Source organism: Halichoeres trimaculatus, unplaced genomic scaffold (assembly GCF_033239565.1).
Source record: "Halichoeres trimaculatus isolate MK-OKI-2021-1 unplaced genomic scaffold, fHalTri1.1 fHalTri1_scaffold_5, whole genome shotgun sequence".
Taxonomy (NCBI): Eukaryota; Metazoa; Chordata; class Actinopteri; order Labriformes; family Labridae; genus Halichoeres; species Halichoeres trimaculatus.
Genome location: NW_027437183.1, coordinates 11,626,116 through 11,648,269, shown reverse-complemented (window position 1 = coordinate 11,648,269; position 22,154 = coordinate 11,626,116). Strand labels below are relative to the sequence as shown.

The 22,154-nt window shown below is 39.4% G+C and overlaps 4 protein-coding genes across 6 annotated transcripts in view; 1 reads left to right on the top strand and 3 right to left on the bottom strand.

Moving 5' to 3' along the window:
• Positions 1 to 85: 85 nt before the first annotated feature.
• Positions 86 to 5,838, bottom strand: polb (polymerase (DNA directed), beta). Its single transcript, XM_074670904.1, has 14 exons — positions 5,638 to 5,838; positions 5,270 to 5,327; positions 4,792 to 4,858; positions 4,077 to 4,151; positions 3,939 to 3,997; positions 3,772 to 3,821; positions 3,550 to 3,601; positions 3,388 to 3,442; positions 3,227 to 3,299; positions 3,066 to 3,136; positions 1,881 to 1,967; positions 1,700 to 1,767; positions 1,281 to 1,420; positions 86 to 1,163 (listed from the first exon to the last, which is right to left on the bottom strand). Exons 1-14 carry the CDS (start codon positions 5,696 to 5,698, stop codon positions 1,069 to 1,071), a joined length of 1,011 nt encoding a protein of 336 aa, XP_074527005.1. The 5' UTR covers positions 5,699 to 5,838; the 3' UTR covers positions 86 to 1,068.
• Positions 5,839 to 5,945: 107 nt separating this feature from the next.
• Positions 5,946 to 9,140, bottom strand: enkd1 (enkurin domain containing 1). Of its 2 annotated transcripts, none has more exons than XM_074670903.1 (8): positions 9,036 to 9,140; positions 8,372 to 8,462; positions 7,790 to 8,014; positions 7,429 to 7,598; positions 7,189 to 7,344; positions 6,940 to 7,082; positions 6,652 to 6,788; positions 5,946 to 6,534 (listed from the first exon to the last, which is right to left on the bottom strand). In XM_074670903.1, exons 1-8 carry the CDS (start codon positions 9,123 to 9,125, stop codon positions 6,374 to 6,376), a joined length of 1,173 nt encoding a protein of 390 aa, XP_074527004.1. In that variant the 5' UTR covers positions 9,126 to 9,140; the 3' UTR covers positions 5,946 to 6,373. The 2 variants fall into 2 exon arrangements, with proteins under 2 accessions (XP_074527004.1, XP_074527002.1); XM_074670901.1 differs by having other exon boundaries at positions 8,852 to 9,105.
• Positions 9,141 to 10,363: 1,223 nt separating this feature from the next.
• On the top strand, positions 10,364 to 20,262 carry vdac3 (voltage-dependent anion channel 3). The gene is made up of 9 exons (XM_074669416.1): positions 10,364 to 10,446; positions 15,657 to 15,728; positions 16,577 to 16,626; positions 17,707 to 17,859; positions 17,959 to 18,011; positions 18,121 to 18,348; positions 18,505 to 18,655; positions 19,116 to 19,173; positions 19,245 to 20,262. The coding sequence occupies exons 2-9, from the start codon at positions 15,662 to 15,664 to the stop codon at positions 19,334 to 19,336; spliced, it is 852 nt and encodes a 283-aa protein (XP_074525517.1). The 5' UTR covers positions 10,364 to 10,446; positions 15,657 to 15,661; the 3' UTR covers positions 19,337 to 20,262.
• ikbkb (inhibitor of nuclear factor kappa B kinase subunit beta) overlaps positions 20,263 to 22,154 on the bottom strand; it is a 48,539-nt gene continuing 46,647 nt past the window's right edge. For both annotated transcript variants that reach the window (XM_074669412.1, XM_074669411.1), the window contains exon 22: positions 20,263 to 22,107. In XM_074669412.1, the coding sequence (XP_074525513.1) occupies positions 22,048 to 22,107 (60 nt within the window). In that variant the 3' untranslated portion in view covers positions 20,263 to 22,047. The remainder of the gene's footprint in view (positions 22,108 to 22,154) is intronic.

The following is a 22,154-nucleotide window of genomic DNA, read 5'->3' as shown; positions in this document are numbered from 1 at the left end:
AAAAACTCACTTATAGCTTAAGACCTTTATTTTTTACAATCTCAAGTCAAGCTATGACTGAAAATGAATTAACTTGATCATTGTTCATTTGCAATCCATTTATTCTGCCCATGCACTCTCAAAACATCAGTCTTAGCACACCCATATGACTACATGATTTCCCACCTTATTGCTCGCTTTCAAAATCAGTTCAACATATAGGATGGAATAGAAGTTACAATATCTAAAACCTTAAATTTCACTCAGACTATAGCAGGATGTAGCTGCATGTTTAGCGTCATAACTTTTTCTGCTTCTTTAAAAAAAGGAACCAAAATAAATATCAAAATCACGTGCCCTCTGAACCATCAGCACAATGGCATACACATGTAAAATTGTTTTCACAAAACCACATAAAATGAGTCACCATGTCTGCCAGTGTAACAGTAAAATTCAATCAATACTAGGGTTGAAAGATTAACTTATCTTTACAAATTGAGTATCATCCCGTCCCAAATATTTTCCTCAAACCAGATGTTGAGTAACATTTTTCATTGTATTTCTTCTCAAACTCTGAAATGAAAAAAAGCGTATTCAAAACATAACGATGCAGCTGTGTTGGCTTTGTGTATGATAATGTAATAATAATTACACGTTCACACAACTCAGTCTTAATTGGTATGAATGTCAAATAACAGATGATGGGGACTCTTAGTTGTTATCATAAAGGAGGAACAACTGTGAAAGCAGCCACTCTGCATCAAGATTTATCATATCTCAATCACTGTTCAACATGATTTATAACTTGCTTAGAAACTTAAGGCCTTAGTATCAATACCATACACAACTACATTTAAAGTAAAATCACACACTCTTTTTTAATCCTATGCATACACGTTAAGGATAATTAACACCTTTTGGGAGTATTTCACTGTAAGATTAAAAAACCTGAATGACCTTCATGGTTGTTTTGCCAATAGCAGCTGAATATTTAAGAAAATTACACACAGAAACACACATTTGAAGCCATGCATCTGATCTTATTTGTTGCTTAGACTACAAACAGATGTCAGTAAAAGCCATCCTTTGTCACTCGCTGCGGTCCTTTGGCTCCCTGTATTTGTAGTGGATGTATTCAAAGATGTCTCTCTCACTGTCCACCAACAGAGGCTCTCCTGCCACACCTACAACAGATTAACAATGACAAAAAGCTTATCTCAAGGGTAAAAGTATGAATTATTGGTCACTTTTTTCTTTTAGAGATTATGGAGTTCAACTGGTCATTTTAGAGTGGGACTCACCAGTGACTCCAAGTGGTCGAATGGTGTACTCATTCAGAGTGAAGCCTTTCTCCAGAGCATGAGTTCTCATGTTCTTATTGAAGATATCACTTCCAGTGAAATACAAAACTCCACAGTAGTACTGGTCCTTGGGAATTAATCTTTGAGAAACAGAGGAAGAAGAATTAGAGAACACAAACTACATATGATAAAGGGTAAACATCCAACTGTGAGTAACTGAGCCTATCTTGTATTGTAAGCTGTAGAGGAACGTTTCAATTTGAATATCACAGATTTGATTACCTCAACAACCATGTGTCATATGATTCATCACTCTGAATCCTAGCCCACTGACTCAGTCTACTCTGTGTTGCATAAATACCATATGTAACTAATGTTTAATAGATTCTAAATGCTAAGGTCAGTACAAAGAATGTCACCTGATGTCAATGCGCCTGTGAAGGTACTCTTCTTCATCTTCATCACTTTGCTGCAGCTGACAAACTCCCTAGATAAACAAGAACCAACAGATCATCACCACAGCAATGTGCTACATGTGTGTTGGATCACTGATATCCAAACTCAAAAAATTAAGCAGCTGAACATCAGCACTAGCCTCACCATGAACTTGGTGTCTCCTTTGGAGAGAGTGTCAGTCACAAACCCAAGGGACTCAAAGTGGTCGACTATTCTATGAAGAAGCTTAGGCTGAAAAAAAAACAACAACAAATAAATTATTTAGAAATACAAGCAAACAGCAGCTACTGGCAAACACTGCATATAAATAGGATAAGACAGCTACAGCACTGTGCCGAAGAGCTGCATTTTCACCAGAGGACTAATAAACCTCTACTAAAAACAGTTTCACAAGACCTTAAGGTCCAGAGCAGGGCCTGCAAACGATCACAGATGACATTAATGGGAGCTAATGGAAGAGACGGCATTTCAATTTACAACCTGCTTTAACAGATGCAAGGCACCACGTCACCCACCTCTTTAAAGGCCAATACCCATTCGCTCCTGGCTTCCCTCAAGAATTTAAACAGAACAAGGAACAAAGAGACAGCCTGCCTTTTTGAATTAAATGTGTATCCAAATGTTTTCTGAACCAATCTGAGGGTTTTTTCTACCATACTGGTCACACACATCAATTAATCCAAATGTAAGAAGCCGAGGGAGATTCAAATAGATAAAGAATCCTAACAAAATGGATTGAAGATGGGAGAAGAAATTTTAGTGCCATCAACAGAAGACACCACCCTCCCTTCACTGACTGAGGCTATAACAAAAATAGAAGACCAGAGGCTTCACACTCTCAGCTCTCTTCTGAGCTAGAGCTGCTTCACTCATCGGCATGCAGTGATGATCTGTTGTTTAGGAGATTGCATGACTCTGCAGAGATGGTTTCATTTTTGTCATTAGAGTTAACTGTTTATTGTTTTATTCTCTGCATTATGTATTGTTTTATTTCTTCATTGCCACCAGGTATAAGTTATGCCTTTATGTGTACTTGTATGTGAACTGAAGTTTTAAGATATGCAAATGTTTATGGTTTTTATGATGTTGATGTTGTTGGATGGAGAGTATAACACTTTTGGTGATTTTTTTTTTTGGCCTGGCTGTTTGGCAGCTTTATTCCATTAAGCAGCAGCTACGGACTCATATCCTACAACTAATCCAGACAACAATAAATCCTTACTTTTTCCAGAGCACTGAAAAATCTTCTCTTCTCACCGACTACACAGAAGTCATTTTCTTGGATAAGTTGGTTTAATTCCGCAAATTTCTTCAGGAGGTGATTCTTACCTGTTTCTCAGTCTCAGAGGTGTAGTTTGGGTGAGTTAGCAAAATATCAATATCACCACTGGATGCAGCTCCTGGAAATAAGGAAGGAGCAAACCAGTTCACTGAACACCAGGTCTGATAACTTAACATCAGCAGTTTTAAAGTTAAAAGGTAAATCTCACCTCTCCGGTAACTTCCACAGATTGTTCCAATATATTCTGGGCTAATTTTCTCCAGCTCTTCAAGAATCAGTGTCTGAAACGAAACATCCACAGTGTAAGGAAAGTATTTAATTATAGATTTTGTACCTTCAAGGAAAACTCAGAGAAAGAAAAAAATGTACCTCCATTTTTTCCATTTCACTTCGAGGAATTCTTTTTTCAAATTCCTCGAAGTACCTAGAAGAAACAAACTGATTCATTGTATTCAGCTCACACATGAAAATAATGTTTTGACATTAACAACACACAGATTTAGAACTGTCAAAGCGTTTCTCCAGACTTACTTCAGTCCAATCTGTTGATGATGGTTTAGCTTGTGCTCAATCTTCTTCAGATCTGAAGACAAAAAAAGAACATTTTACAAAGATGGAACTCTTGCAAAGCTGACAGCACACTGCTCAAAATAGTTAATGTGAATGCCAAGGTTTGTGTGTAAAAAATGAATAAATAAACATGAAGAGTGAACTTGACTAGTTTATTAGAAACACAAAGTAAGTAAGAGTCACCTTCTAATGTCTTCACCCCTTCATCATAAAACTTCCTTGCAGCAGCTGGGCTAAAGTAAAGAAGCAAGAAATACAGTTGGTTAGCTTCATATAACTCAGAATGAAAATCTAAATAATTGACAAATCTGTGGACAGACTATTCAATTAAATTACTCTGAAAAACTAACCCTATTCCTGTAACTCTGGTGAGGAAGTTGATGGAAGAGCTGGTGTCATCATTTCTAATCTGAAAATAAAGAATAACACATCATGACTGAGTGTTGTGCGTTTAAATTAGCACCAACCTTGTATTCCCAAACCCTCACCTTTTCCAGTTTCCTCAGTTTGCCAGTTTGGAGAAACTCATCAATCTTTTCGGCTATTTTAGCTCCAACACCATCCTGTTGAAATGTGGAGACATGAGGGTGCTGAGTTGTGCTTTCAGCAGCAGTTATATAAGATGTTAACAAACTCTTTGAGGCTACAGCAGAGGGCATCACACAACACAGTCACATCGGCATAGACACAACAGTGGCAGGAGAGACACAAAGTGGTGTTGTCATTTCTAGTTTCCAGGCACACTGGAATGGATTTCTAAAAGCAGACAAAGACCCGCTCATGTTCAACTCAGAGAGAAAGACTCTCAGGGTAACTTTGAGCAAAGGGACTGTGATTCGGCAATTTATTTTTTAGGCCTTATCCTCACTTTTTGAGGAAAGGTCTGATGGAGGTAACCATGGATACAAGCACATAAAAAGCCACAGCTGCATAAGATACAAACACATATCATCATATATTAGTCCTTACTACTAAACATAATCAGAAATAGTAAATTAATATATCAGCATATTTTTTCACCACGACTTCCAACTAGTGACTCAGTGTTCTAGGAATGTTTATCTTATAGGTATATTGCATCTGAATTTGGGACAAAATTCACTATACACTATCACTGGTTTTATTTTAACAATCTGCAACGTGTCACAAGAAAACTATTGTTCTTGAAAACAGACAGCAACTGAGGATAGAGAAATGACCTACCAGTTTCTTGGCCTCCTCCCCATTTTTGATTTTGTTTGGGTATTTGGAAATAGTAGATGCTGCTTTTCTGGAGAAGTTAAAGCAAAACTTGTTTAGAAAATTACATTACATTAAGATGAAAAAGGGTATTTAAAATAGAAGAGTGGTGTATTGAAAAATGGAGTTACATGAAACAAATCAAAAAGGTTTTCTCCATGACACATCCAGACAGTTGTCTGTCTGTTTGGCAACTGTAGTTGAAATGATCACAGTTCATGAGATTACCAAGAAGTAAATTCACCTTTGAGAATACAAGTCAGTGTAAAGATACAGATGATAATGACTGATGCTTTTACCAATGGACTTCATGGTTTCACGAGTTTTACTTTAGGATATGGACCAGAAATTGATAGTATACCCACCTTACCAATAATTAACGGTTGTGATATGTTTGGTTTGCAGTAAACCACTTCTTCCTTCTAAAGATGGAGATTCTTACCTGTAAGCATTATACTTGTGTATTGCCCTGTTGACATTTTTCTCGTAATTCGCCAGCTCTGAAAACAGGAAGAAGGAAATAAAGCTTAAAATAAACCTCAAATCTCAACATATTGTCAATGTATCAGGACCTGCTAAGCCAGCCATTTAAATGACAAAGCAGTGTTAGCCGGGGGAAAAACATCTTTTAAATAGACATTGGATGAAAAACATGCAAAACACAGCTCTATTGTCAACATTACATGGCATATACTGCATGTGTATTTAGTTTGCATGTTGTTTTGATTAAAAACAAAATAAAGCTGTCACCCTGGCTAACAATGTTGTTAGCAGGCATAATGCTATTCAGTCAGACTCCTCTTTACGTACCCACAAGGAAGTCTGTTATTCCCTCGTTCAGGGATTCCTGCGGTGCTTTCCTCTTGCTCATTGTTGATCTGAAAAGCGATTAATAGTCCACTGCAATGGAAATAGTCTTATCTTCATTCACGAAAAGCTGAACCTCTTTCTTTGCTTGTAGCAAGCTAGCACTGCTGGCTAATGAGCTTGCCCCAACTTGCCCAACTGAACAAAAGACGACACACGTCGAGGGGGTGGGGCGTGCGTAATACGTCACAGAAACGTCAGAGGCGCTCAAATATTTTTGCGACTTTGTTGTACTTTGGCTTTTTAAACACCTCATGGACTTGTTTATTGTCGAGAACAATTATAACAAAATTTACAAATATATCACAACACCACAAAAATACGTATTCAGTGTATAAAGTACTAGATAGCTCTACAGAAATACAAACAAATCATTGATTTAAGCAGACCAGGATTTTTACTTATAATCTTACAGAGCAATTGCATACCATTCATAAGCATAAATTTTCCTCAAGTTGACTGAAATAAGTACAACTAACATATAAGTTAATGTTATTTTACATCACTTTATAACATATAATTACAATTACAAAAAGCAAACATTGTACTTATAAAATATACATCTAAATTTAGCAAGGTTTGAAATTATCTCATTCAATGTAACCACAAATAAAAATGAATCTTAATGAAGCAGCAGGCTTACAGGTCCAGCACCTCATCTCTTCTGCATCTTAGTGTGTCAGGAATCTATTTTGATATAAACTTTGTCCCGGGAGAATATTTTAATGGCTTCCTCAATTTCAGAAAGTCTACAGTCAAGATGAGCCCGACGTGAGCGAACACTTAGACTGTCAGCTTTAAGAGGCAGCGACAGAAGCTCGGTGACCAAGGAGCGATGAGCTGAGAACAAATAAAAAATCAGAATTAGGGGGGCAGACAATTATTTTTCATGTTGTTCAATGTGATTCTGCCATCACTGAGGACAAACATAAGCAGTGAAGTGATGACAATACATACTCTCTTTTAGGGATTTGAGAGTCTCCTGTCGCTCATTTTCAGGCATCAGTGTGTGACCAGCTGGGGCTGAGGGATCTGGAGCGTTTCTTAGCCTCTCTTCCTCCTCTTTTTGCCACTGCTCTTTTCTTTCCTCAAGACTTAGAATTTGATTGAAAACAGCAGCAAACAATGTAAAAAAAGTGTCAACTCTCATGAATAAAATGTAAAAATGTACTCATAACAACTTTAAAGTTTATAAGGATAATGGTTGTAGATAAAAGAAGTGAAAAATGACAAAAAAATACTCACTACTGAGGCACCTGACCCTTGACTGCACTTGGGATTGGCTTGTTTTTGAGGTTCGTCAGTGACTGGGATCGACGGATCACAGTTTTACCAGCAGCCCGGGCATTATGCCTTATAAAGTCTACGGTTTGACCTTGCACCTGTAACTATAACCACAAATAACAAAAACGTCGATTTCACAGTTCAAAACTAAATAAGGCTTTGTTTTTCTCTGATCATGTGAATGTATTCCAACGCGCAAGCAGGTCTCACTTGCATGCTCTGGTCTTCTGTAGAGTTGCAGGACGTTGGGCGTTTCAGGGCTGTGAGATTGGTTTTGGACTCTGGCCTTGATGGCGTAGCAGTACCACCTCTGGAGTGCGCCTTCAGAAAGTTTTGACACTGGGGTTTGGGGGTTGTACTGGAAACCTGCACAAAAGGAACTGGATTAAAACCACCAGGGGAGGTATTCATAGCTCAAGGTTCTAAATCTTCTGCAGACACACCCCTTACCTCTAGTTGGGCCATCACCTTAGATGTGGCATTCTGGTACTTAGAGGAGGTCCAAAGAGCTTTCACTGGAACTCGAGATTGTGCTCTCCCAGCCTCCTGCTCTTTGCATCGTCTCTGGATCTCTCTGAGCCGACGCACATTCTCTTTACCAAAATCCTGCACCCGCTGTTCTAAGAGTCAGAGACAAAGAGGCAGAAGGCATTGAAAATTACATGTTTGTTTTATTCACATCAGGTCATTCGGCTCAGTAAAAATCATTAAAGCACTGACAGCTCCACCATAGAAATATTTGTTGCATGAGTAACATTGATACCTGCCATAACAAAATCACTCCTTTAGGGATCACACAAATAGGACTTACTGGGTTTGGGAACAGGGGTTATAGAGACACCATCTAGTTTTAGTAGTTCCCCCACTACCCCTCTCTGTCCTCTTTCCAAAATATGGGCAGCATTAGGACTAATTCGTGGTGGATGTCTTGGGGTACGAGCACTGTAGCAACCAGGGTACAGCACAGGATCTGGAGCAAGTGGCCCAGAGAGCAGACCCAAAGTCCCATTGTGGTGTCCTTCTATACGACCACGAGCTTGAGAAAGACAGTACAATAGGGCAGAGTTAAAAATAAGACAACACACATTTATCAATGATATTTTGTTAAACAAAAGATCAAATTTATAATTTAAAAAAAAAAGATATAGTTTAACTGAGAGAGTGGTGTCTTTCCAGTGACTGTCAAGGGGTTCATTTAAAAAATCATCACAGATATCAGTCTAACAGTAAATGACCCTAGTTATTTGTTTCAGGTGACTAAGTGAGGCATCCCATTTAAACATACTTTTTCACTAATAGAATTTATGTTCAGAGACTAGCATCACTTGAAGGTAACACACATTGCAGACATAGGGGTTTCAAGTTGACACCTAAGCATCAAGTTGTATCAAACCTGAAGCTGGTCGTTTGTAATACTGAGGAAACAGAGCAGGGTCTGGAGGGATCGGGCCTGATAATGATGAGGGTCCCTCACACATCTGAAGCTGTTCAGAAGTATTAATAGGAAAAAGGGTAAACGTTAAATGTTTCAATATTGATTAATATTGATTTGTGACAAGTAGTAAATAAATGTGAAACCAAATTCATACAAAATTAATAAAGAATCTTCTACAAAACTGTTTTACTTTATATAAAATATTTCATGACTACGGAGCTAGCTTATTAATATTTTGATGAAATTATTGCGTAGAACATCTATAATCTTATATTATTAACTCCCACACTTACATGGAACAAAATTACATCATCCCATAATAAGACTAGCAAATGTACAAAATAACTACACATCTGCATACAAATATATCCACATTCGTCTCTTTTAATTTTTAAATTTTAAACAGTTTTCTTTGCTTATTTTTCGAAGAAGACTTACCCAACGATGTTGAATTGAAGCTACTTTAATAGGTGGCAGGGCAGTAAGCTAGCTAGCTGTGTTGATGTCAACAGAGGCTCTACCGACAAAGCCCTTCTAGTAACAAACAGCTTTAAACGAAATATCGTCCTGCCGACAGACAACTGCAGCCGATTACGCTGCATAAATAACTTAAGTAGTTCACCTTGGATGCAGCCTTGTTTATCAGTTGAGGATTTAGCTCACGCAGATTGATGACGCTTGTATCAACACTTGTTTGAATATTCCTCACCATGGCAACGTAGCAGCCACACACAGAACTAGATGTGAGAGAAGACACAAGTCAGCCACACTGCAGAATGTATCAGTGAATTAGTTACATTACTCGACAATGCGGTTCATTGTAGAGTCTTTGGTTAGTTAATAGTTGATTAAAACCTGCAACAAATTTGCTATCAATCACATAAAGTTAGTGTTTATTGAAATTGAGACTGGGGAACGTAGTAAAACGTTATCAGAAATTACTATAGAAATAATACAGAAATGATCGTAACAACAATCCCTGCCCAGGTATTTATGATCCTTTTCACATTTTCAAAAACAGGTTTGTTTTTTGTTTTTTTAATTCATTATCTATTTATGTATTTACCGCCGTTCACCTGCCTTTGGGGCAGCAGCCAGTTCTAGTAAGTGTAGTTCTATTGTCATCCTGCGAGTTCCTCTTAGTTTGTTTTTCCTGTTCTTTGCCTTCCAGGTTTAGCAACCCCCAAATTCATTCATTGTGACCGACACATCAGAACATCACAAGTATATTATCACCATCAATTACGTGATACACACAATTAAGCTATCAAAGCGTGCTGGAGAAAAAAAATACGGTAGCATCCACGGTGATAGTACGGCCAACCTTCAAGCTTAAAAACTGGGCAATAAAACCCTTGTTGTGTTGGGACATTGGCTGGAGGTCATTGCCCCCGAGTGGTCTAAGAGCCTTATTACACCAAAACAAATACTGCGTTTCCACATTACCTGCCAGCCTATTGTTTTTTTAGAAGTGGTACCGATGTAAATATATGGTGAAATTCTGAAAATGCAGTGATTCTAAACCATATTGTTCATGAGTCTCTGTTGCTGCAGCACATAAAGTAAACTTTTTTAAAACCTCCAAATAAACGAATAACAGCATTCATGTGGTTGACTTTGATACATTTTGTTTAAGAATGCAGTTGATATAGAGACACGCATCAGGAGAAATGTCCAATCCCATTTAATTATAAAGTTTTAGATGGATGGTCAACTATAACAGAACTACAAAAAAATGTATCCACTGTTAGTCTGTAAGACGGATTTTCAGAAGCATGTCGTTTACCAAACCTCTTTCTCAACACCTTCCGACTATCTGCGACAAACTCTGAAGTTCACAATGTACAAATGTAAAAAAAAAAAAAATCCTAACGGAATAAGTTTTTCGTTCAATGTCAATTACACAACGGCCCCGCCCTCGACCGGAGGTCTGACTCGCGCGTGCCCAGTCTGCTTGTCTCTGCTTTCTCCTTCACTGTGCCCCGCTGCACCGAACAGTGCTGAGAAACTGCACGCTCCGCCCGCAAATAAAGGTAAGACTCAGCGAACTTTAGCCGTTTCTCACATCCAAAAAGTTGAGGTGTTTTGTCTGCATGTCGATTTAGTTGTTGTCAACTGTCGCTTGATTCTCAGGCAAATATGAGTCACACATAAAGAGGTGGGAGTGTAACTGCGGGTATGCCAGGGGTTTAGTGCCAGTTCAGGCCTGTAGAACCCACAAGTTCTCATAAATTCACATATAAACCGTCTAAAAGAGCATATTTACGGTGGAAGTCTTTTGTTTTTGATAACAACATGCTTTCAGAGTGCTTTTTTCAGAGGGACATAGAGGGAGGTGCTATTTTCTGCAAATGTTAAATCGAGTATTATTAACATGTAGTACAAAATTACAAACAAAAGCTGACATCTTCTTTTGCAAGTTAGCTTTTATTAATGTGCAATAATTTGTCCAAGCAGACCCAGACGTCTGATAGACGCAGGAACAAAGAAAGCAGAGGTGGACGCATCTGGATATGACAAATACTCATCCTGCTAATGGAACAAAGCCCGTCTTATCTGTTTACTTGAAGGCACAAGGTCCGCGATCAGCTACATCTTAAAGACCGTTATCATTTGGCACTAGTATGGCCCATTGACGCTGAATGGTAGTGACCCAGACTGAGCATTTAGTTGGGGAAAAGTAATAAACATCATGTGCAGCTTTAATTTTCAATATTTGATCATGTGAATTCTTATAAATGTCCCAATAGTAAGATATTTCTGCCCAAGAGCTAAAAACTAATTAATAAAATCAGGGGGTGATGCAACAAGGTGGATATGTGATCTAAAGCCAGCTGGTGCTCTGTTGTCTCTGTTTACCTCATAACCCACCCTGATGTGACTACTGAACAGATCAAACCAGAAACAAGTGTATGAACACCTCAAGCACTTTTTGAGCTATAAATTGTCTGGGTGTAACTTGACTGCACTTGACCTTATCTCACACATACATTCCTCCCATTATATGTCGCACACACTTGCTTTAGCTTCAGCTTCTCCGAGGGTCTGGACACTGTTGGGTAACTCCTTGTTTACACAATTTTATAGTTTTAAGGATAAACAAAAAGTCTAACATTTTTAAAGATTGAGCTGTTGAATAAAAGCTAAATTACTTGACTAAATAATCAATTTTAGAGACTTGACAATAGATAGGCTTTCATGATTGATTCAATATTGATAAAGTTAACACAACCTATACACTTACTGTATATTATTTTTTACAGTTACACTTTATATCTGGATTCCCTCATTGAAATATCAGTTTGCTTTAATTTTAAACACATTGAAGACAGGAAAGAGTTCCATTAAAACAGATATTCTCAACATATTTCTAAAAAAGTGATATTTACAGTCACATAAAATCAAGGAAAAGGTCAGTGTCAGGGTTAGCGAACAGTTTGTCCAACAAAAACATTAAACAAAAAAAGATGACATAGGCTGGTTTTGGTGTGCGTATGTTGCATATCAACAGCTGGACCTAAATTTTAGGTCCAAAGATCATAAACTATCTCAAAACAACAACCTCTCATGACCTATGGACATTTTACTGCCTTTGCTACTCATACATGTCCTCAGGCCACGTTATCCTGTCAGTCCATGTTAGACCAACTGTTTAAACAAATGAGTAGAGAAAGGGAGACTTTGTGCTAAATCACATCATGTTCGATTGCTGACCCCCATCTTGCTGTTGTGGTTGTTGTTTTCCTTTCACATACCTCTGCTGTTTACAGCCGTCTGTCTCTGTATTACCTTTGAGCTCAGCCTTGAATGGACTGTCAACCAGCTGAAGCTAATGACAGTGTTAGGATGTGTGGCATCACTGTGTTTGTGTACAAATATAGAGTGGATTTACAATACAGACAAATAAAGCCATATTTCATAGGGGTTCAATGGGCTGATCTTGGAGGAGGACACCCGTTGAAACTCTGGTCACATGTGTTGTAGTGTTGGGTTCACCTGAGCTAAATTTAGAGCTGAGTTGAGACTGGGGGAAGAAGCTGAGGAGGAGGGATAGGGTCAAAAATGGACTCTGTGGTGGCAGCGTTGAGAAGAAGTGTTTTGAGATGATGTGTACTGTCCTGGGATTGCACATGGTCAGCAAAATGCAGGTCAGTGGGCACACGTTTGCCACTGTTTGAGAAATGACAGCTGTAAACAGAGAGGGACGGGACATTTTGACACTCACTGTGTTTACAGTCAGGTCTTTGTGTGCGAGAAAAAAGAAGACCTTCTCTCCCATGTAATATCAAAACCAAAAACCAACGTTTTTAATTAACATTTGATTATTTTCATTGAGAAATTTTTATTTTGTTGTGTTTTCTTGATTTTTAAATTATGAACCAGAAACTCACAACAGTTTTTTAGCTGCTTGCTTAACAGTACTATAAGTTATGATCGAACCATAGACAGTCTTGGTGACATGAGATGTCCAGAGAAATGAAGTTATTTGCTGGAATTAGTTGAGATTATGCCCAGCAGTGAGGTAGCGCCTACCTGTCAGTCAATGTGTTATATCTGTGTTATGCTTGACATTAACAGAGTAATAATTGACAGAGGGGAGGTTTTATGATACCCTCCCTGTACAGTTGTTGCAAACACAAAGAAAAGCTATAGAACCTAACGTCAGTCCTTCAAATGTTTATTTCTGCTGTTAAATGGTAATTTATGTTTTTTTTTTCTTTTTTGCAGAACTGCAGTTACACATTAGCTACCTTCTTTAGCCCTTGAGTTTGCTGTTTGGTGCATAGCGCTTAGCCTACTGATAATATCATCAGAATCTGCAGCTCTCCGTGATTACATTTCAGTTGACTCTCATTATTCTCTAGTGTTTTTGATAGCAGTAAGAAACATTTTGCTTCCTCCTGCAAACCAATGAACAAAGCCCCTGGAGCCACAGACAGCGCAGAGGACACTAGCAACTAGAGACTAGTCAGTGAGCATTGTGAAGTGTTGGTTAGCTAAAAGGCAAGATATTTTCCTTTGGTGGTGGGGACCCAAAATAGAGCAAAAAAATGCACATATTTGGCTTACAAAAAGAATGTGAATGAGTGATAATGCTCAGTAAGTGTTTGATGAAAGATCCAGACACACTAATTTCTAACATGTTAGCTGTATCAACTTAATGATCACATGTAATGAACTGCCACTTTGATATATCTGCATTCATTACAAACAAGTTAAAAAACCAACCACTGCTCCGGATGTTAAGTACTATTCCCACACTGAATGTGAAAAGTGCAGTTTGCTGTGGAGTACTGTCTGGGGTAGAGTTGATTGTTTGAGGGTTTGATCCCAGCTCCTGCAGTCAGATGAAGTGTCCTTGATCAAAACTGCTGTTGATCAGCAGTTTATGAATGAGCAGTTAGAAGCATTTTGAGTGCACAGAAAAGCGTTCATTCACCATACACCACAGCTTCCCACAATGGGTGAATGACATTGTGGGATTAGGTTGCATCATAGCAGCTGATGTAATACCTGTGAACAGATGGTGTTCACCTGTATTTCGTGCTTTGTTTTCTGAACTCCTCAATAAGGCAACATCATCATTTTGTGCCTTTCACGCAGCTAATCTCTTCTGCTTATCTGATTGAAATCCCATTTCTCTGCACCACACAGAGGCTGTACACAGGCCTTATCACGTCCAAATGCTGTGCACAAAGTACACATGTTCATCATGTGCTGCCTTCAGCACGTACTGTATAATGTGATGCAATATTTAGCCAGAAAGGACAGCTCTGACTGTATTTTACAGAAACATGCTAACATTCACAGAAGCTGCTGGCAAACCCACAGACTGTGCACTGTTACTGAGAGCACAACTACATGCCAAAGTTTTCTATTGTCCCTCCTTGCACTTCTCTCCTGTGAAGAGGCATGGCAGAGAAAGGAGTGGTGTTGCAGAAAGACATGGCAGGAAGTGGAGAGCAGGGAGAGAACAAAGGCCACTGTGTGACATGTGAACAACACGCACCCAAGGGACATGGTGAGTGAGCGAGGGGGCTGTGTGTGCAGATAGACACAGATGACGCATCATCAGGGTCCCTGGATTAGTTCTGGAAATCTGGTCACTCCCCATGTCTGCCCTTTGTTGATTTACCATGTGTGATTTCAGGAAGTCAGACACAGAAAAGCTGTGATTTGAGCTGCTAATATTGGAAGAAGAAGCAGAACAACAGCACAGAAAAAGCTGCGTCAATAGTCAATCATTAAACCAGCTTTAGGTTAGAAGTACATGTAGGACACTCTGCTCCTGCAAAGTCACCTTGTCAGAAAATGTCTTCTTCTAACGCATAAAGAGCGTCCACACACACACCCAGGAGACCCTGATGACTGTGTGCAGCCCGGTGCAGTGCAGTGGTGTGCAGGAGAGGATGATGCTGACTAACAAAACCTGCTTCTGCTTAGGTTTGCTCTTACTGCAACAGCTTGGATAGTATTTCTTCACACATCATACATATTAGATCTCTTTTACAGCCCAAGCAGAGCATCACAAGGGTGCTTTTATTGTGAAAAGTAAAAGAGTCTATGTTTTATTGAGATGGCCATGAGATCTTTATTAAATGTGCTGCATATTCCTGGTCCCCGCCTTCATTAGTTAAACAACCTCTGCTGCCTGCAAATGGATTGCTGCCAGGCGATCAATAGGGTTCACATGGTGAATGGTGGGGGAGGAGAGAAGCTGTATATCACCTGCATCCAGACAGGCCCCCAGATGGCAAGGGTCTCCAATCTTAGACTAAATGTGTACTGATGTATTGGGAATGTTTTTTTTTTTTTTGCAAGTGAATGCTTTCTGTGATGCTTGGTGTGAGGGACTGTACAGCACAGCAGTAGATCAGACGTACAGTTTGTGTTTTCGCTTCTGCAGTAGTGCGGAGCTTCCTGTGTTTGCAAAAGGGTGTTCAGCTTGTCTTTGTTTAAGCATTCTGATTTAAAGGGACATTTTAACAATTTTACATCAGAAGCTAAGTTAATTCTTCTTGGGTTTGAGCAGAAAATGGTCAAATGTAAAGATGCAGAAAATGAAAGACACAGAAGAACTGCAATAAAAGAAATGTAGGATTAGCAATGGTCACCCCTACTTGAGACCAGAGACCAGGATATTTCAGCCTTTTCTGCATCAATTCTAACCACTAGTTATTAAGACTGATTTTTTTCAATTTTTGTTTTTGTTAAAAATAAGAAAACTCTTCTGTTTCTTCAGGAAAGATGGCCGTCCCTCCTGCATACTCAGACTTGGGGAAATCTGCCAAAGACATCTTCAACAAAGGCTTTGGTAGGTCATACTTTCTTTCTGTTTTACATGAAACAAAGTTACTATAGGACAGGGGTGGGCGAACTTTTTGATTCGTGGGCCACAATGGGTTCTTACATTTGACAAAGGGGCCGTACCAGGAGCAGATGGATAGAGTGCTTTGGTAACTATCAGGGTATCATTCGTTCATTCCATATCCCTTTTAGAATCCAAAATCGGAAAACAGATAATGACTTGTTATTCAATTTTTCGTTTTCAAATCAAAAATCAGAAAACATGTAACAGTCTATTTTTCGCTGTTTTGATTTTGTTTTGAAATTAAAATACGAATACGAGAGAATGTAATTATAATGGGATTTTTAATCCATGTATGGTTCGTTCTTTTGTTATTCTGTTTCAAAACAAAATCTAAAAAACGAAAAAACTGACTTGTTTTTTTGTTTTTCTGTTTTAAAACCCAAACGGAAAAACGGATTACAGAAAAAAGAAAAACATGGTTTTTCTGTCCTGGTTTTAAAAATGAAAAAACAAAAAATAATAAAAGATTGAGTCAAAATTGTTTGTGTGATATTTTGATATTAAATGTGAACTCTATATAGAAAACATTAGAATTGCAGGGAAAATAAACCATTTACAAGGTTTATTAATTTTTGATTTTTTTAAGTTCGGAGGGCCGGATTAAGCTGTTTAACGGGCCGCATGTGGCCCCCTGGCCGTAGTTTGCCCATGCCTTCTTTAGGAGCACACTTAAATGCAGGCTTGTTATTGTATCTGATGCTGTTTTAAACCCATGCTGTGAAACGAAAGGATATGAGTGATGATTCCCACCCTCTCTGTTCATTGTGTTCCCTGACTTCCTCTATCTTCAGGATATGGAGTCCTCAAGCTGGACGTTAAGACCAAGTCCCAGAGCGGTGTTGTAAGTAGCTTTATGTTGCCTCTGTGCATCTCTTTTCTGTTGCATGTTCAGGCCTCTCCCTCAGCCGTCTGCAGAGTAGATCTGATGGCTGACTCATGGCCTCGCAGCACCTCATGTCAGTCTGCGTTTGCTGCCTGACATGTACTTGGTCTGACCTGCAGAGTCAGCAGAGAAACACCGTCTGACAGACAAGTTTACACCTCAGTCTTCTCCCTCAAGCAACATGTTGCATCATGATCAGGGTTAAGTTTGCTGCAGACACGCTGCATGTCTTTATGTTGCCATGCTGAAACCATCATGAGCTCTTGTTTTCAGAGTTTCCCACAAAACTTAAACCACATCAGAGAAAACACTGTAAAGTTTTCTCTCTGCATCTCCACTCACAGTTTCCTGCTTTCTGTAGCCCTGCTTTTCATTTTCCCAGTGAGCTGATACAAATCTGCATGTGAACTCTGAGTGATTCTCCCTAACTTTCTCCCTTCTCTCCTCTTTTTCTGCTTTCTTCTTTGGACGTTGCTGTCAGATGGTAAGAGTGAGTGTGTGTGTGTGTGTGTGTGTGTGTGTGTGTGTGTGTGTGTGTGTGTGTGTGTGTGTGTGTGTGTGTGTGTGTGTGCATATGTAATGATTAAACACAGATGCTCTGCTGGTTAAGCTGGTGACACCAGGTATGTGTTTGTGTGCAGACAATGTGTGTGCAGGCTTAGTGCCAGGTGTTATTTTGCAGCCGTACCTCATCTTAAGTGACACCATTACCCAAGCTGCTGCAGCTGTTAACAGCACTGAACCTCAACTGCACTCAACCGACCTCTCCCTCACAGTCCTGCCTATATTTTTAGTTTCCTTCTCACCTCATTTTTCCAATGTGTAGTTTGCATTTTGAATCATGAGCCGTACAAACCTTACAGGGATTGTGTGGCAGAGGAAAAGCTTCCCCTCCTCTTTGTTCTTAATTATTTTTCCCCTCTTGTCTCTAGTTTTTCTTCTTATCCCCAAATGTGGCACTGCTTCTTCTGCTTCCCTGCTCAAACAGCTCTTACATTTTCATCTCCCTACTTATCATTACACCTTTTTGTCCTGCAGGAGTTTGCCACCTCTGGCTCCAACAACACCGACACAGGAAAGTCAGGAGGCCACCTGGAGACCAAGTACAAAGTGAGCGATCTGGGCCTTAACTTTAGCCAGAAATGGAACACAGACAACACCCTCACCACAGAAATCACAATTGAGGACCAGGTGAGGTCAAATCAGACTTTTAAAAGGTTCAAAAAATTAATGAAATTACTTTCGGAGAGAATTATTTGCTCACCGTCCGTTCTTTCTGTCTGTGTGTAGCTGGCTAAGGGCCTGAAGCTCAGCCTGGACACATCTTTTGTACCCAACACTGGGTAAGAGCATCCTGTTTGTGCCAAATTTCAAATCAAAGTGACTAAATTTGTTCATCAACTGATCAAAAAGAGTGGATGAGTATTTCTCTTTTATTTCTGGTTCCTGTAGCAAGAAAAGTGCCAAGCTGAAGACCGGCTACAAGCGTGACTTTGTCAATGTGGGCTGTGATCTGGACTTTGATATGGCAGGCCCGACTGTCCACGGGGCCGCCGTGCTGGGCTACGAGGGCTGGCTGGCGGGCTACCAGCTGGCTTTCGACACAGCCAAATCTAAACTGACCCAGAACAACTTCGCCCTTGGATACAAGGCTGGAGACTTCCAGCTTCACACCAGCGTGTGAGTCGCTGCACCGCAGTACACAGACAAGCAGGGAGAGGAAGTGATACAGCATGAGGAAATGTTTCCCCTGGGCTCAACATGAGGTTTAGATTCATGTTCTCTACTGTTAATGCTCATCTTTTGTATCTGTGACTCTCTTCTCTATTGTTTCAGTAATGATGGCACCGAGTTTGGCGGCTCCATTTACCAAAAGGTGAACTGTCACCTGGAGACGGCGGTCCAACTGGCCTGGACAGCCGGCAGCAACAACACACGCTTTGGAATTGGAGCCAAATACCAGCTGGATAAGGATGCATCCCTGGCTGTAAGAAGTGAAAATCAGTTTGCAGTGAAATTCAAACATCATAGTCCAGAGAACAGGAGAGCACATCCAGGAGCAGTGAAGGATTAAGCGCAGAGCTCGAGCTGGAGTATGGAGAAGATCAGCTGATTAAAGTGGTGCCTGTCCACAAAGAGCCTCGTAGATTAACAACAAAACTTGAAAAATTTGTCAGTCTGAATGAAGCAGGTAGTCAGTGATCCTGGATTTTATGATGCGAAAAATAGCAGCAGAACGTCCCCATTTCTGAGAGCCAGCACTGAGCCTGAAGCAGAGAGCCTGTGTTAAGAGAGTCCTAGCAAAAGTCTGGTGTAAATCTGAATCAGAACAGGTTTCCAGATTTTTACCTGTCTTCTTAGGGCTGAATTGTCTATAGACTTATATAATCATCTTATGCCTGTTACGTTTCTCACCTCTCTCCTCATCCCTTTGTTTTTCCTCACAGGCCAAAGTTGACAACGCCTGCCTTGTTGGAATTGGATACACACAAACTCTCAGGCCAGGTAAGCTGTAACTTAGGTAGACAATCTAAAGCTTTATCACTTGATACATAACTGGACCCTCCGTCCTGCAGGAGTGAAGCTCACCCTCTCAGGTCTGATCGACGGGAAGAACGTGAACGGCGGTGGACACAAAGTGGGCATGGGCTTCGAGCTGGAGGCGTAATGATTCAGACAGAGAACTGACAAGAGGGGAGGAAAGAAGTAACACAGGAAGAAGATTTAAGAGCCCAAATGTGAAAACATGGCGAAGGTCCACTCAGCGACACATAAACACATCTTCCCTCTGAGTCCTACACACATACGCACACATTCTTTTGCCTTAACCCTCCAACCCTACGCAGCCTCCAAGACCTCCAGTACTGTAACCTTAAAATATACATTATTTACAGGTGACTCATCTGTCTTTGAGAGTATTTTACCAGAAAACACCAAATACAGTCCTCAGCAGGAAATTTATGCAAAACCTCCAGATAATGTGCTACTTGACCATTTTAATAGGACAAAGTGCACTTTTAAAAAGCCTTTATGTGTCAGATACATCTGTCCTGAATAGGATTCAAAGCACCTTTTTCCTTTGAATGTGTCATCAGCTTGTTTTTGTTCAGATATACTCCGGGTTTTGGACATTATTAACATAGTAGAAGATGCTTGTTGTGGTTTTGTTGCATGCTTTTAAGACTTGAGGGAAGTTTTGACTTTACAGAGTACAGAGACGGTAAAACAGATGCAATAAAACCTGGAGGGGATAACGCAGAAAGACAAAGAGCAGCTGATCCCTCTCAGACTAAGTGGACTGACTTTGGTTCACTATTTGACCTCAGAAACACAGTTTCACTCTGTGGACCTCCAGTTGCCTAAATGTCTTTTTTCAGGTCCTTTTGGAGCTGTGCATCGCCTCTTTGTCTTGTCTGGTTTTGTGTCCTGTACCTGTCCAACCTTTACCACTACATTTCACTTTATCTGTGCTGTGCTTTGTTTAGGAGAATTAGTCAACATTTAGGACCTCAAACAGATTTTATCAAGTTAAAGGAATAAAGAATGCTTAACACAATCATCTTTTTGTTGACTCTTTTTTTTACTTTGATTGGCATAAAACAGGTGAAATGAGAGAAGAACCTGTTCCCTAGAAGAGGGATAAATTGAAGATAATGGCACTTAACATCAGTTTTGTAATCTCCCACAGAAATGTCTCACATTTTCTACTTTGACATTTATACAGCTAAGAAAATAACAAATGGATCAGATAATGGGACACACACTTGATATTGTCAGATCTAAACAAAATAAAGACCAACTCCAGAAGTTGATGTGGCTTTGTGATTATTTCTAAGAAGATGTGAAGCCTATTATTAAAATGTCAAATTGATTTGTTGGTTGTCTCTTTCACAGTTTAAAAGTAAAAAATCAATTTGACTACATTCTTCTATTTGCATAGGTTCAGAAAAACACAGAAATGATCTAAAACAGAGGTTTGCACAATTACACATCTACTTTCATCCTCATATTGCACAAAGTCACAAGAGTAAAACAATGGGATGTCAAATAAGACGTCGAATACAGGAGATCTGTGGAAACCTGCTGGCTGTGCTCAGTTCTTCTTGTGAAGCGTGGTTGTGTGGGTGAAAACTGAACTCAATCAAGAAATAAAAAGTGCGACTGTCCTTCAAAACACTTCAAGCTGCTCTGTAGAAGTGATTCAGAATCAGAGCCATTGTCTGATAACCCGATAAAGACCTGAGTGGGCCTCAACAAGTGAAATAAAGGCAGTGCAGTGTTTCTAAAGGACAGTGAAACTTTTCATGTTTTGAGTTCATTCTGTCCCTTATGCACCCATTCCTTTACAAGAAAAACAAGTTTTGGTTCCTTTTAACCCTCTATGACGATCAGTTGCTTCTACCCTGATGTCCAAATCTCTGTGAAACTGTCACGTGGTATTAAAAATGAAATCACATTTACACAAACAAATAAAAACAGTTAAAACAACATCTTTTTTTTTGTTATAAACATCTTTCAATTATTTTCTTTCAAAAATACAATTTTCAATAAAAAAACAGAGGTCCTGTAAGAAACATAGAAATTCATTCAGATTCATAACAAACAGTTAAAGGTAGGGATTTCTTTAGAGCAGAACTTAAAAGTCTTAAAACATAATTTCTTATTTCATGATAAAACAAATGTAACTTAAAATACACAGCTTTAAAACACAAGAGAAATGTTTTATCAGATTTTTGATAAGTATCATTTATGTGCACTTTGGCATAGGGCAGGAGAAAATGTGCACTTGGGTGAGTCAGCTGTTTTTAAGGTCACTTTTGAGAGGTACAGTTTTTAAACAGTTTTTCGGCAAAGCTGGTTTGTCCTTGTGGTTACGTTTTGAGCTACATGTGCAGAGACAACAATCCTCAAGCAGACAGCCCAGCTTTGAGTCCAACTTGTGGTCCTTCTCCCAAATCTCAGGCCCTACTCTATCCCTTGTTCCCTGCTGCTTCCACTGTCCTCTCCTCTCTGGATAAAAGCCCAAAAACACAAACAAAAAGCTCCCTAAACTCTGGTAATGACATTTTTTTTTTTACAAACAGGCTTGTATGTTACATTTAATTGCACAAAGGGAGTGACTCTTCTGGGCTTCTCTTTCTAGAAACAAATACATTTTTTTGTCGAAATAACAAATTATAAATTTCCTCTGATGTCAAATTTAACCAGAGAGACATCTGGACCATAGGTTGGCTTTATGTTTTAGACAGCATTACGTATGTGCCAGCTCTTACTTCATTCACATTGTTTAACAAACCAGCCACCACCTCCTCATTGTGCAATTTGACATCCTCTCCACATGGTGGCTGTAGAGTACCATATGTTAAAGAAATATCCAATTTAGGAGAGGTCACTGGAGAAGTTCTGTCCTCCACGCAGCCATGTCCACTCACTAAACATCTGATAAGAAAAAAATGTTTTCTAATTATTTTGTATATCAGAAGAAA

Excerpts from the sequence above, each read along its gene's own strand:
- polb (XM_074670904.1), bottom strand. The coding sequence starts at position 5,698 with ATGAGCAAGAGGAAAGCACCGCAGGAATCCCTGAACGAGGGAATAACA. Across the intron at positions 4,859-5,269 it reads CACAAGTATAATGCTTACAG|AAAAGCAGCATCTACTATTT; the intron begins GTAAGAATCTCC and ends TAACTTCTCCAG. Across the intron at positions 1,421-1,699 it reads CACAGGCGCATTGACATCAG|ATTAATTCCCAAGGACCAGT; the intron begins GTGACATTCTTT and ends TGTTTCTCAAAG.
- enkd1 (XM_074670903.1), bottom strand. The coding sequence starts at position 9,125 with ATGGTGAGGAATATTCAAACAAGTGTTGATACAAGCGTCATCAATCTG. Across the intron at positions 6,789-6,939 it reads AAGGGTCAGGTGCCTCAGTA|TCTTGAGGAAAGAAAAGAGC; the intron begins GTGAGTATTTTT and ends TCAAATTCTAAG. Across the intron at positions 6,535-6,651 it reads TCTCAAATCCCTAAAAGAGA|CTCATCGCTCCTTGGTCACC; the intron begins GTATGTATTGTC and ends ATTTGTTCTCAG.
- vdac3 (XM_074669416.1), top strand. The coding sequence starts at position 15,662 with ATGGCCGTCCCTCCTGCATACTCAGACTTGGGGAAATCTGCCAAAGAC. Across the intron at positions 15,729-16,576 it reads CATCTTCAACAAAGGCTTTG|GATATGGAGTCCTCAAGCTG; the intron begins GTAGGTCATACT and ends CTCTATCTTCAG. Across the intron at positions 19,174-19,244 it reads CACACAAACTCTCAGGCCAG|GAGTGAAGCTCACCCTCTCA; the intron begins GTAAGCTGTAAC and ends TCCGTCCTGCAG.